This window comes from Podarcis vaucheri, assembly GCF_965113315.1.
Source record: "Podarcis vaucheri genome assembly, chromosome: 2".
Taxonomy (NCBI): Eukaryota; Metazoa; Chordata; class Lepidosauria; order Squamata; family Lacertidae; genus Podarcis; species Podarcis vaucheri.
Window position 1 is genome coordinate 4,986,842 of NC_138760.1, and position 14,945 is coordinate 5,001,786.

Sequence of the window (14,945 nt, forward strand, 5' to 3'; positions counted from 1 at the left end):
AGAGTGGGTGTGCGGAGGGAGGGCCCGGGCGACCGGCTTCGCGGGCCACGTGGGCAGCGGGAGGAAGTGCGGGTCCCGTCCGACCGGAGTTGCATCAGCTGCGGAGCCGAGCGCGGAGCGGAGCGAGCATGAAGCTGTTCCTGAGCGAGGGCAGCCCCGGGGCGCTGAAGGTGCTGGCGGCTGCCGAGGCCACCGGCGCCCCTGCGGAGCTGAAGTGGGTCCCCCAGGAGGGTGAGTGCCGGGGGTGCGCCCCGCTTTCCCGGGAAACACCCCAGTTTCGCCGACGTCTTCAGGTGGCTCACGGGAGATGGTTATGATGAGGAGGAGGATTATACTGTTCCGACGTAAAATAGAAATGAGCTGAAAATGAAAAACAAAATCCTATCGCAGCAGCAGCAGCAGCAGCAGCAGCAGCAGCATTGGTTTTCCACCTGAGGATCCCCCATCCCGATCTAACGCTTTGAATTCTGATTTTTAAGGACTTCTCCACCCTCTGCGGTTCTGTAATTTAGCATCCCGTAACCTGGATTGGTTATGAATCAGAGAATTGTAGAATTGGAAGAGACCCTATGCTGTAATTATGTTGCTCTGTTATCTTCAGTCATGTTATTTATTCTTTGTAAGCCACTTGGGGACTCATTTGAATGAAAAGCGGCATAGAAATATAATAATAAAAAACCAGGTCATCTAGTCCAACTCCCTGCAATGCGGGAATCTCAGCTCATCCATGACAGGTGGCCATCCAGACGCTTCTCAAAAACCTCCCAAGGAAGGAGAACCCCTCACCTCTCCAGGAAAACAGTTCCACTGTCAAAGAGCTCTTACTGTCAGAAACTTCTTCTCCATGTTTGGTCAGAATCTCCTTTCTTATAAGTAGGGCTGGGCGGTGACAGGTTTTCAACATCACAATCTATCACCAGCCAAGCATCCTGGTCTGGCAATATACAGTGGTGCCTCGCAAGACGAAAAGAATCCGTTCTGTGATTCTCTTCGTCTAGCGGTTTTTTCGTCTTGTGAAGCAAGCCCATTGACGGATTAGCGCTTTTAGCAGCTTATCTGCTGATCGGATCAGCTGATAAGCGGCTTAGAAAAAGGGGGGGAAAGGAGAAAAAAACCAGCAGGAACTCGCAAGATATTTTCATCTTGCGAAGCAAGCCCATAGGAAATTCGTTTTGCGAAGCACCTCCAAAACGGAAAACTCTTTCGTCTAGCAAGTTTTCCGTCTTGTGAGGCATTCGTCTTGCGGGGCACCACTGTACCGCAATGTTGAAAGAGCAAGCTGCATTGACCCCAGCCCCGTGAGGCGCTGGTGTAACTGTCACTGCTCTCATTGGCGCTGCTCAGCTGGTTGGTGCAAAGGCTCCCACCTCCCAGCTGAACAAGCTCCACGTCCCTCTTCTTCATGCATGAGCCAAAGGGATGTGGGGCTTATGGATCTCCCACCCCATCTCCAGCTTGCAAGCTGGAGGCAAGGTCAGCCCTCCTTTGAACATCTTCGCCGAGAGGGACTCACCCGCACCCCTCAACTGAGAAGTCTAATGGAGCCCCAGCCCCATCTCTGGTTTGCACAAGCTAGAGGCGAGGTGGGGACTCCGTTAGACTTCTTCAGCTGGAGGGTGCGAAGCCTCCCGTCCCCATCTAAGCAGCCCCGATCCTACCAGGAGAAGGATCGAGTTCCCTCAGCTGGGGAGCGAGAGTACTTTAACAGAGCCCCCACCCTGCCGCTGGCTCATGTGAGCCGGCGGCGGGTTGGGGGCTCTGTAAAACTGCTTGGCTGAGGCAAGGGCAGTGGCGCACTGCTCAGCCAAGTTGTTTAAAGTAGCGGCAGGAGGAACAAGCTGTATTGAGCCTGGCCAGTGCAGCTTGGTTCTCCCTCTGCGCCACTATGAGGGCAGAGTGAGGTGGCAGTTTCACACAGCGGTTTATCACTGGTGAAGTTGCTGCCTCTCCTGAGTCCCTCTGCCTCCAGCGCCGGCCGCAACTTGTTCTTCCTTAGTGCGCTGGGTGCTGGTAGAAGAAAGACTGAGGAGGGATGGCGGTTTCACCCACAATATATCGCTGAGTGAAGCTGCCATTGCAGTCTGCCCCTCATACCAGTCCTGGGCGATGCATTGTCCAGGCCTACTTGTAACTTTGGTTCAGGTCCTAGCCTCCACAGAGCAGGAGAAAACAAGCTTGCACCATCCTCCATTTGACAGCCATTTAACTTCTGCTTTGTCATGTATGGGGAGTGGGGCTGAGGAGATGGAAGAATCCTAACCCACATTAGACCCACATTAGTGGTCGCAGGTGTGGAATCGGTACCCCACAGGAGTCTCTGCCTGCAACAGCCTACTTCACCCTCTGGTCCCCAGAGGTTGGACTGGAACTTCCATTAGTCCCAGCCAGCTTAGTTGGTGGTTCAGGATGATGGCAGTTCTAATCAAGCAACTTTTGGGAAACCATAGTTGAAGAACTCTAGTCTATACAGCAAGTCCACAACTTACATACGTTTAACTTGTGTGCATTTGTAGATAGATAGATAGATAGATGATAGATAGATAGATAGATAGATAGATAGATAGATAGATAAGGGGCCAGCATCTGGGAAAAGGACTTTGGCAGTCCCACCTGCCATTGAACCCAATGTTAGGATTGCCATACGCCTGGCTTTCCCCAGAGTCCTCTTTTTTCTGGGTAAAATTGCTGTCCAGGGAGATTTTTTAAAAATTTGGCAAAATGTCAATTTTGTTTGTTTGTTTGGTATCGTTAGTTAAACTTTGGGCCTAGAGACAAAAATGAGGGCTAACTGCTGGATTGAGTGGCATTCCTGTCATTGGATCTTTCCCATCTGTATCTGGGGATAGTGGGGGTTGAACCTGAAACTGTTCATGTGCAAAGTTTGTTCTTTACCACTGAGTCCATTTGAAGCAACTAAATCTGGTATTAAAAAATGTGGGTCTGCATATGACAGCTCCTGTATAATAATACATAAATACCATTTTGCTATAAACTCTCTTCTGCCCCTGTCAACTTTTCCTAGTTGCTCAAGCAAAGAAGACCTGCTAGAAAATAGTTAATTCTCTTGTGTTTGTGTAAACTGTACTTCTGTTTTGTGTGTATTCCTTGACAGCTCACGTCGTCCCATTCCTCACCCGCTCCCAGCTCCCAGCTCTGCACTTGGAAAAAGAGTCTTTCCTCTTCTCCACAAATACAATTTGCCAGTAAGTATGAGGCCCTGAATGCCCTGTGTGCTTTCCAAGTCAAGTTACTGGTCACATCAATTGTGTGTTGTGTCCAATGTCTGTGGTACTGGTGATGCTAGATAACTCCAGCGGTGTTGATAGTACAAGCAGAGAAGTTGCCTGGAGGGGACCAACGCACGCCTAGCAGAAGGCTGCACTGGCCTGTGTAGCATCTCCTGACACCATACAGGCCAGTGCAGCCTTCTGCTGGGCCGTGCCAGTCTCCATAGTGTTAACCCTGCACCACTGCTACTGAGGGAGAAGGGGTTCTGGGTGGGGAAGACTATTTGTCCCATCGAAACCAATGGAGTGGGCCAGCAGCGCCGGCTTGCCCCCGCGACTGTGGGTGCCCAGGGGTGTGCATTCCAATGTCAGCATGCCCGGTGGCGCCCGTGTCCAACATTAGCACGCCCCAGGCATGCTGATATCAGACACACATGTGCGCCACCAAAATTTGTGGGTTCCCCTCATGGGGAATTTTGTCAGTGCTAGAGTCTGCTCTTTGGAATCTTTTCTCGTTGAATGTTAGACAGGCTTCATCTCTGTTGCTGTTTATATTTCAATCTCTTTCTTCAAGGATCCCACATGAGGGTTTCCCCATTTTATTCTAAGAATAATCCTGCTTGGAAAGGGAAGGCAGAGATAGTGACTGCTATCCCTCCCCCCAACCCCCTTGTGAGTTTGATGGTTGAATAGGGATTTGAGCACAGGTCTCTAGCACTCTAAACACTGCACCACACTGGTTCTCTAGCGGTCTTGGGCCATGCCAGCACACACCACAGAAACAAGATATTCATCTCATACTGGAGTGCGTGAAGCAGAGGAGCACAGAAAAGCAAGCTCTGTGAAGCAGCCTCCATCACAAGTTAGAGAATGTGACAAGGCGGTCATGTTGGGTTTGGGAACAAAGGGGTTAATGAGGGCTCCTTGTGATAGAACGAAAGCACTACTATAGTTTTGTTTTCCTGATTGTCTTTTAAACTCATCTAGAAGTGTGGACATATTCCCAGTGGAGAGTGCTTAGTTTCTTCTGCTCTCTTTCTTCTAGGTACTTCTTCCATTTATCTGGAAAAGAAATTCGTGATTTTGGCCAGGATGAGAGCAATTTTTCCAACCAGTTGCTTGAGTGGGATGCAACTGAGCTGGAGGTGTGTGAAGCATTGCTGTGTTGCTTTATGGTGGGAACATTTGCATGTTCCTGCAGTTCATGGAGGGGGAGATGGTATTGTTCGGGGGGGGGGGGGAAGAAGGTTATAGTGGCTGCCTTATTTTCTTTAATTACATACCCAGATGCCTATGGATGAGACTCTGACTCAGTTTATTGTCTTTCCAAAATGCCCAGTTCTTCTTGGTGGGGTGTGAAGGGAGTGATTCTATATTGCAGGGGCCCCTGGGGGTGTGAGCAAGATGCTTCTTTAAGCTTCCTGCTGATGGAGGGTGGGTCACCTAGTAGGAATGTCGGAGAATTCTGACAAAAACAGTAATGGTGGAGGAAATGGCAAACATGCAATTTTTTGTCCCATGTCCGGAACGGAAATCAATCCAGCAAATACCGTCAGTATTTGCTTTTGTTGCTTTCAGTCAGCCATCAGTACATAATTGAAATTAATGGGGTGGAATAACATACGTACTATGTAATTGGCATAGTTAAATACATATATTACATCATTTCACCACAGTGGACAGAAGGACAAATAACCTAGTTACTGACAGAAGACAAACTGCAGCAGAAAGGAGACAGTGCTGCATGCAACAGTGCAGGCTGGAGTGGAAAACAGTGGCTTCTTACATTTCTGCACTGAATGTTTGGAGCATAGGTTTTCTCTCCCCCACTGACTAGCAAAATGTCTGCCATTAGGATGAAGTCTCTCTCTCTCTGTGTGTGTGTGTGTGTGTGAGAGAGAGAGAGAGAGAGAGAGAGAGAGAGAGAAAAGAGCTTATACAGTGGTACCTCAGGGTACAAACGCTTCGGGTTACAAACTCCGCTAACCCAGAAGTAGTACCTCGGGTTGAGAACTTTGCCTTAGGATGAGAATAGAAATGGTGCGGTGGCAGCGGGAGGCCCCATTAGCAAAAGTGTGCCTCAGGTTAAGAATGGTTTTGCGTTAAGAACGGACCTCCAGAACGAATTACGTTTGCAACACGAGGTACCACTATATAATGTAAGCGCCGTTGGCTGGGGGGCAGGGGAGCTCAATGTGTCTGTATCCCTAAAAGTAAAATGGTGGCTTCGAATAGACCACTGGGGCAGGCACCAAGCTTACTGTGGGACACTGGTGAGAATCAATCTTGCTTCTCTTTCCACATCCTTTCTTATAGTCCTGCATAGGTTCATTCTCTGGTCTCTGGTTAATTCTGAATTGTGGCAGTGTGGAGGGAAACTAGCTTTTATATTTGCTTTTATCCAGGGCTGCCAATATGCACTATTCCTTTCACTGTAAAAAAGGGTATCAGTTCTAATCTTAGGAGAGGGCAACCTACTTTTGAGCAAGGGTGAGAGATAACAACATGAGGCACAAGAGGGCCTTAACATGCCTCCCCTCTGGCTTTCCTCTTAGCCTGCTTTGTCTGCAGCCTTGTATCTTCATTTGGTTCATGGAAAGAAAGGAGAGGAGGTTTTGGAGATTATTCAGAAACCACTGAACTACATTGACCAGACCCTTGTGAAAAGGGGTACTCCTTATCTTACTGGGGTAAGTAAGAATCGCTGTGTAGCAAAATGAGCATTACTGACAAAGGATTGGTAGAGTTGAGAGGGATAGCCAATAACTATGGATCTTTCAGGCTAAATAGTTGCACTAGCGGGCGCCAGTGCAGTGAACCCTGCTTGTGCAACAAGAATTCCTCCCCTCATCCTCCAGAACCCCCACAACAGCATGTGTGGGGAGGAGCAGGGAGATTGCTCCAACACTGTAAGCAATTTTGTTTGCCCTGGTGAAGAATCTCCTTAGCACTACTTTGAATCCACCCCCCCACCCACCCACCCACCCGTTCTCTTTGGCAGGACTGGTTCCAAGCCAAGGTCTTGCCATTTGCAGCACATCGTTTTATGTGGCTCTTGTCCCAGGAGGACCAAGGGGAGGGGAAAACAAAGCAAAATGAGGGGAACAAACCAAAGAACGGGGAGAGAACTATAATTGCTTGAAGTGCCATCGTGGTCTCACCTCTGACTTTTGAGGCTTAGGTCTGTATGCGTGAGTGCAATGCTTGCTGACTTTTCTCACCTTAAGGAATAAGAACTGCAAAATGAAATAATAAAAGCTGGAATACTCTGGATGCTAAATTTTCTACCATGTGCTGTTCTTGTGCAATTTGGATCAATAGAGTCACAGAATGCACAAGGCTATCCTGCCTTGGGTAAGAGATCGGACAAGAATACCCGTCCTTTCAGTTGGTGAATTTGTATTTCCCAGTGACCATTTTAGAACACAAGTTTATTGTCTCATATAAAAAGCTTATTACAGAATATGTGTACTTAATTACTATGTTATGCTGGCTTTTGCTGACAAGATAAATCAAATATATAATTTGTTTATGGCCCACTGAGCACAAATGCAAAAGTTATAGAACATAAATTACCGTAGTTTTTGCCCCATAACACTCACTTTTTTCCTCCTAGAAAGTAAGGGGAAATGTCTGTGCGTGTTATGGAGCGAATGCCTACGGATGGCAGGGGGATCTGCTGCAGTTGTGAGCAGAGGATCCATGGTTCCCCTTCCTTTTTTTAATAAGATATTTATTAAGATTTTCAAAATATTACAAATAAAAAATAAAAAATAAGAAAATACAAAATAAAAATGGTTAAAAACAACTCATTCTTTCCATTATTTATTTTTCATTAGCTTAATTCCCGGACCTCCTCACGCCTCCCTTTTTTGTATTCCAGTTCAGTTTGTTGGTTCAGCAAATCCTTACCCTCTTTGTTTATCCTAATCTTTAATCTTAAAATATTGTAACGTTAAATTTTTACATGGTTCCCCTTCCTTCCCTCCTCCATGGCTCGCTTTGAAACAGCAAAGCGGGAGAAGAGCCGCTGAGTGGGAAGGAGAGAGGGACAGAGAGCCTGCTTGCTTTAAAGGAGCAAAGCGGGAGAGGAGAGGAGCTGCTTACACGAGTGTAAGCAGCTCCTGTCCGGTTGGCTTCTTTAAAGCAAGCAGGCTCTCTGTCCCTCTCTCCTCCCCACTCAGCTCGCTACATAGCAGCAAAGTTTTTCAGCTTGCTAAGCCGGGAAGGTGGGAGAGAAGCAGAGCCTGCTTGCTTTAAAGGAGCAAAGTGGGGGAGGAGAGGAGCCTTCTCCCCTTATACCCCTCTTCTGCATTATTAGCAGCATCCTTCTCCACACACCCCATGCATGCTCCTTGTCCCTTGAGTGCTTTTAGATAAATTTATTGTCATTGTCCGTATATACACAGTATACACAACAACGAAAATCAAACACCCACCCAAAGACCGGGTTCACATATACATTTGCACGTATCTCCGAACTCTCATCCTATTTAAACATAACTCACAAGGTGGTTACAAAGCACGGATCCACATGGATCATCAGGATTTTTGCACTGGGTCACCCCAAATTCACCATCAGATCACATAGCATGTCCATGGCTACAGCTTGCACCAAAAAAATCACGCACCCACTGTTGCCTGGGGCCGCAGTGGTGCAAAAACGTGGTTACAAAGCATGGAGCCAATGGATCCTCAGGATTTTTGCATTGGGCTACCCCAAACTCACCATCAGATCACATGTCTGTGGCCACAGCATGAACCACAAAAATCATACATCCACTGTTTCATTCAGAATATTTTTTTTCTTGTTTTCCTCCTCTAAAAACTATGTGCGTGTTTTAGAGCGAAAAATACGTTACATAAGTTAGTAAAAAGATTGCAGTGTGTGTGCATGTGTGCATGCACCATACAGCAGCCTATGCAAAATTGCTACATTTAGGAATTTTGCAAATTGTTCTGTAATAATAAAAAGGAGCCCTCTGATAAAATGGTTAACAGAGGCACGGAAGTCTCTTCAGTGTTCATTCTGGAAAGTTTAAACTTAATATTAAATGCATATTATGGAAAGAGTTTGTTCCTTTTGGGAAACACTTTGCAACTCTGTTCTAGAGTTTATTCTGTCCTGTTGCCCCTCCTGTTCACACTTGTGAACCAATTTCCCCCTGACCTTTTTATCTAGAATGCTGAGTCAGCTGTTGATGTCGTCTTGTGGGGCGCCCTGTTCCCTCTGTTAAGGGATGAATCCTTCCTGCCAGGTGAGAGATGCTGCCAAAGGCCTTAGTGTGCATCATTTTGTGGCCACAGGAGGCAACTTTGATGTGCTGATCTGCCTGCTGTTTTGGATGAGCCTCTGTGTGTTGCTGTGGCTCCTCCTCTCCCCATCCCTAATCACTCAGTCATGAATCTCACTGGGCCACCTTGGCCCAGTCACACTCCCCACAGGGTAATGGGGAGGAGGAGAACCGTTAGTGCCGCCTTGAGCTCCTTGGAGAAAAGGTGGGATATAAATATGATAGATAAATACAGTGCTTTTTGTGGGGGGACGCATACCCCTAAACATTTTGTGAATCTAAGTTTGGCCTCATTGAGGGACAGTATTTCAATATGAGTAGGAAGATGAGAGTACCCCTAAATGTATTTTTTTTTAAGCACTGGATAAATAAATACATAACGGGGGTTGGGGGGGTCCTTCTTATCACACTCTTCCCTCTCTCAGTAATGGAAGCATATGGATCATTGCCAAACATTCTGCCTTCAGGGAGCCCCCTTGCCTTGCAGAGGACACAACCAGCTCATATTCAGCACCAAAGAGACTTGCTCAGTTGCTGTGTTGCCCCTGATTGCACCTTAGGAAAAACCTTACATGCTCTTGTGGCTGTGTGCTACAGGGGAAGACAAGCCGTGGCAAACTCTTTCAGGGGAAGGATTGTCTTCTACCGCTATCATCTTACAGAGGGATCCTAGGGCATCCAAAACACTATTTAGACCACACTGATATAAAGGTACAATAGCTAGCTTTTTGTTTCATTTCCCCCCTGGCTATCGATTCTGATCACTCTGGTGATTCCAACCATGCTTGCCTTGCCCAGAAGAGGTCTCCTGGCAAAACTAGTCTCCAACTAGTTTTGAGTCAGTGGCAGGGATCTTCACAGATTGTGGGGTGTGGGTGTTACCTTAATAGGAACTTAATACATTTCTATTTGAGACTGAGCAGTTACCAAGGTGAGAGTTTTCCTCTGGAATTTGTTTGATTTTAAAGATGAGTTAAAGGCCTTGAGGAGATGGTTCCAGAACATGAGCCAGAAGGAGTACTGCAAGAAGGCTGTTGAATCTGTATGGACGCCCAAAGGATTGCTGGAGCTGAAGGCTTATCTGCAAAAGCATCCTGTTCCCAACCAGGCTTTTGAGAAGCCAGCTACTAATGAGCTGAAGGTATTGCCCTCCTTCCGTGTGAACCAGACCTCCAGTTCTCTTCAAATGGTGCTAAGAGTAGCACATGTTGCTGCAGGTGGGGGAAAGGGAAGACTGAATGCTTCCCCAGAGACCAGCTCTGTCATTTCCGGAAGGGAGACTGCTAGGCAGTGAGGCGGGCGGTAAACCCGCAGAATCCCTAATCCTCTCCGATTGTCCAACGCCAGAAACACACACTCTAGGTCCAGCGCCGAGGGCCTTCTGGCGGTTCCCTCACTGCGAGAAGCCAAGTTACAGGGAACCAGGCAGAGGGCCTTCTCGGTAGTGGCGCCTTCCCTGTGGAACACCCTCCCACCAGATGGCAAAGAGAACAACAACTACCAGACTTTTAGAAGACATCTGAAGGCAGCCCTGTTTAGGGAAGCTTTTAATGTTTGACGGACTATTGTATTTCAATATTTTGTTGGAAGCCGCCCAGAGTGGCTGGGGAAGCCCAGCCAGCAGCCAGATGGGCAGGGTATAAATTATTATTATTATTATTATTATTATTATTATTATTATTATTATTATTATTATTCCCCCCCCCCCAAACTGGACAGAGAGCCTGGAGATAGAGAATCTCTATAGACCACAGCAACTCCACCTCCCTGACCCTTGAGTCTGGCCTGATGCTGCACTGAGTATCCAGGTGGGCACAGCTGGGTGAGACCAACTCCACCCTGTTCACCCACCCTGGTTTCAGTGATACATGCCAGATCAGGCTCCTCATCCATAATCAGATGGTGGATGAGGGAGATTTTATTCTGGGCCAACCTGGCATTCAACACCAGCAGTCGCAGACACGAGGGCTGGCTGATATGACAACCACAATTCCCCAGGTTGGAGGAGGGACTGGCACACGGCACACTCACTAAGTGCCTGGCTGTGTGCCCCTTACCCGGCCTGCCCCTCCTCCCATACCATACCTCCTCCTACCCAGAACTGCTGTAATTGGGCCTCCCCCCTGCTCCTCTCATCCCAGGCACATCCCACCAAGTGCCCTTACAGCCCAGTTAAAAACCATTGAAACACTAAAAAAATAAATAAAAGGATATAAAAACAATTTAGGGGAAGAAGCCCTCTCTGCTGGGCAGCAGCAGCAGTCCTTAGGAAGCCTGTCAGGCCCTGCCCTGGGCCAGGTAGATGGAGGCAGGAGCAGGGTGGTCCTATTGAGCTATTGCTTTGCTATGTTGTTATGAAATTGTTTTTGTCGTGTTTGTTTGAAATGCATCTCTGTTTCTTTTTTGTAAGCTGCTTTGAGCATTTTTATTTTTTTTGGTGGCAAAGTGGCATTCAGATAAAATGAATGAAATAAAATCTTTCCTTCTGCTTGTGAAAATGAGGTTAAAGTCAATGACTAGATTCTGAGAAGATGTTCTGAGGATTTGCTTAGTTGACTGGTATTTAGCCCAGTAAGTACTAAAGCACCATGCATGGAGGGAAGATGCACCAAGAGGGTGCAGACTGCTCTGGTGTGTCTGAGCCACACTTGCAATTCTGGACTGTGCCACTTTGTTCATCAGCATAGTGGTTGTCTTCTGGGTGCTGAGCACCTGCAAAGCAGGTTTGGAGATGGATTTTTGTTCCTCTCTCTAGGAAGAAGAATCCGCTCAGAGGTCTCTGTCTGAGGAGGAGATTGCAGCAATTGCAGAAGTCTGGGTCAGAGGGCCAGCTGGCCTCCCCAAACCTTGGAAGCCACAGCAGCCTATGTAAGTACCTTGCTGGGCTACAATGCCCTGGCCTTAGTGGAAATGATGTGGGGCTGTTTTGAAGAGGACTTCAAAGCAAAGAGCAGAACTATGTTCCTGTTCTATGTCTTAAAATGCCAAACATCTCTATGTATGAATATATGAAAATAAATCCATATCTATATCATGGTGAACATTGGCATCAGTGTTAGGGTTAGCGGTTAGCCCTTGTCAATGCAACATGGTGCACAGCACAACAGCCCCCTCCTCTGTATAGGCAATTTTGTGGTGATGTGTGATAATTTTTAATGGAGTTTCCCCACAGCCATGAGATTTAGGAGCCAAACGCCAATTTGCAAATTTAGCAGAGTATCCGGATCTGTTTGTACTTGGCATTGCAGAAGACTAGCATCCAGCCTATAAAGAACTGGCCTTTCTAAGTTGCAGGGGCATAGAATCATAGAATCATAGAGTTGGAAGAGACCACAAGGGCCATCAAGTCCAACCCCCTGCCAAGCAGGAAACATCATCAGAGCACTCCTGACATATGGTTGTCAAGCCTCTGCTTAAAGACCTCCAAAGTAGGAGACTCCACCACACTCCTTGGCAGCAAATTCCACTGTCAAACAGCTCTTACTGTCTGGGCAACTTCCCCAGGAGCCCAGATACTTACAGTGTAACCTCACAGAGCAGCCTTTTTCCTTCTTGTGTCTCCCTGCTCTTCTGCCAAAGCACAGTTTCTCTCCTTAAATTCTGGCTCCATTTCTTGTGGCTCATTTTTGCAGACTTCCTGTGGAAGGCATGAAGAACGTGCTGATCACTAGTGCCCTGCCCTATGTCAACAACGTGCCTCACCTTGGGAATATCATTGGCTGTGTCCTCAGTGCCGATACTTTTGCCAGGTAAGATGTTGATGCCTTTCACCATCGACTCTTGTTAGGATATGTCAATCACTTAAAAGGGGGGGGGGGTTAATGGGAGGCTGAGAATTTATTCTTTTTCAAGGTGTATCCAGTCCACCAGCTTCCTTTGTACCTGGTAATATCAGAGTGGTTGGTGATATGAGTCAATTGATTTCTTGCTATTTGATATTGTTTTAATGAATCTGATTTTACAATGAATTTGCAAAATCCCACAATATGTGTACTTGGATATCTGTGCTTACGTTGCCTATATACACTTTGCAAACTACTTTGAGGCAGGCAGTGTGTAAATATTATGAAAGAAAATAAAAAATATTTTCTGTGTGTTGCAACTTGGATCTTGGGCAGGTCCTAGGCTCCAGTTCTAAACAGTTATTACCGAGTAAGAGCCACTAAGTTCAGTGAGGGTTATTTCCATAATCATAGACAAGGTTTAACTGTTAATTTAATGAGATCATATGAAACTGCCTCACATCAAGTGGACTACTGGTCCATGCAGCCTCATTTTCTGCTCTGTTCTGAGTATCAGTGGACCCCCAAGACCTGAGGATGAGGCCTTTCCCAGCCTTCTGTCTGAGTGTTTTTTAACTGGAGGTACCAGAAATGTAACCTGGGACCATCTGCATTCAAAGCATGTGCTTTCCCACAGAGCTCTGACCCATTTGAAGTAACAGAGGGATTGTGTGAAGCTTTGGTCCTTGCAGGTAGCGATAAGCATCCTGTTTCACTTCTTGTGTCCTGTCCAGGTACTGTCGTTTGCGCAACTGGAACACGCTGTACCTGTGCGGTACTGATGAGTACGGCACTGCCACAGAGACAAAGGCCATGGAGGAGGGGCTGACACCGCAGCAAATCTGTGATAAGTACTACACTGTCCATGCCCAGATCTACCAGTGGTTCAAAATCTCCTTTGACTACTTTGGCCGCACCACCACACCCCATCAGACCAAGTAAGTACTGCCGGGAAAGGGAGCACAGTGGCCAAGGGAAAAGGAGCGTGAATGCCTCATGTGGCAGCACTACTTTGCGCTCTCTCTTACAAACCGCTTATTGTCCTAGCCTTTAACAACTGTAAAACTGGCTGTCAGAGATGGGCAGGAAAGATTGACGGACTTGTTTACAGTTTCTGTGACCATGGAGGTCCAGCTGCCATGAAACAAAGAATGCCTGTACCTAAAAATCTGAGAGCACATAATATGTTTTTATTTAAATTATTTCACATTGTTGCCCCTCTACTCAAACTGAGCCCTCAGGGTGAGGCATTGGTGCCAAGTACAGGTTTAAGGCATGCTTGTCAATGACTGTTCTCAATGTAGCAAGTTTTTGATTTCTCCAGAAAAAGGGAAGCTTTTCAAAATTTGGCTTTGTTTGCTATTTTCCCCCTGCCTTGGGCTACAAATGACAAAACAGCATATATGTGGGTGAGAAGGAACTCCTTGTGGGCTAGTAACGTACTTGACGGGTTAATTTTGATTGCTGAGAGATGGTAGATGGGTTCCTTGGAAGCCACTGGTGCACAGGCTGAATTAGGATGTGAGTTCTCTTCTTCTGAATAATCCTGTACAGCTGCCACTGGTGCATTACAAAAGAGTGTATGGTGCCACTAAATGTGATGCAGAACTTCAGATGCGCCACATCATATATGAGGTCTGGCAGATAAACTCAGAATGCAGTCCTGACTGGTAGGCAGCTTGTGTGTACTGGCTGCAGGCCCGTCTTGTTCAATGGTAAACTGATAAAGTGATTTGTCACAGTACTTTTATCCCTGTCTCTGAATGAGCAGAACAGCATTGTCCGAGGATACTAACTGGGCCAGATGGAATTTTAGTTACCATGCTTACGTGTACTGTTGTAGGAAGCAAGTTCAGTCCCCTCCTGTGAAGCAAGGTCAGCTACACATCCAAAGATAGGATGCAGATTAATCTTTTGTACATCACTTTGGATTTAATAATAATAATAATAATAATAATAATAATAATAATAATAATTGGTCTATATGTGTGTAAATAAGATTAATCGGCACCAGTTCCCATCAAGTCTACCTACACCACCAGACACTAATATGCCATTGGGAAACACAGGTGTTTGCTGTTTGGTCACTTTCCAGTGGCTTGAGCAAGTAAGGCAAGCCACATGTGTTACAGGGTTCAGCAATGCAGAACCAGGTCTGTGGGACTTCCTTTGCACAGTAGAAAGGTTCTAAACTGACCAATGGACAACTGAGCCATGAATTTCACACTACAGGTAGTGTTATGAGATGGGCCTCCTCCTTAAATTGGACCCTGGTGGGCACAGGAGAGCAGGACTCCATGTTCTAGAGCAGGTGTGGGGAACCTTTGGACCGATGGATATTGATGAACTACAACTCCCAACACCCCTTCCCATTGGTCATGCTTGCTGGGACTGGTGGGAGTTGTAGTTCATCAACATCTGGAGGGCCAAAGGTGTCAGAAAAAAGCAGCAATGCAAAAGCCAGCTGCAGGTGGCTGGAATGCAAAACAGGATGTTGATGTCTGGAACCGTACTAGTGGAAAAAGGGGGCAGTCTATTCTCTGTACTGAGCATCAGATGTTAGCTCAGAGTGTCATCTGACCCGTACTGGAAGTACAGGGGTGGAGTAGTGACTCTACTGCTGGAGTCTGGAGAGTGCAGAC

At 46.7% G+C, this 14,945-nt stretch overlaps 1 protein-coding gene across 2 annotated transcripts in view; it reads left to right on the plus strand.

The window, feature by feature from the left end:
• The window catches only part of MARS1 (methionyl-tRNA synthetase 1), a 27,068-nt gene continuing 12,123 nt past the window's right edge, over positions 1-14,945 (plus strand). For both annotated transcript variants that reach the window (XM_082208079.1, XM_082208080.1), the window contains exons 1-9: positions 1-231; positions 3,113-3,203; positions 4,273-4,372; positions 5,783-5,917; positions 8,410-8,485; positions 9,490-9,662; positions 11,277-11,389; positions 12,154-12,270; positions 13,038-13,241. In XM_082208079.1, the coding sequence (XP_082064205.1) occupies positions 129-231; positions 3,113-3,203; positions 4,273-4,372; positions 5,783-5,917; positions 8,410-8,485; positions 9,490-9,662; positions 11,277-11,389; positions 12,154-12,270; positions 13,038-13,241 (1,112 nt within the window). In that variant the 5' untranslated portion in view covers positions 1-128. The remainder of the gene's footprint in view (positions 232-3,112; positions 3,204-4,272; positions 4,373-5,782; positions 5,918-8,409; positions 8,486-9,489; positions 9,663-11,276; positions 11,390-12,153; positions 12,271-13,037; positions 13,242-14,945) is intronic.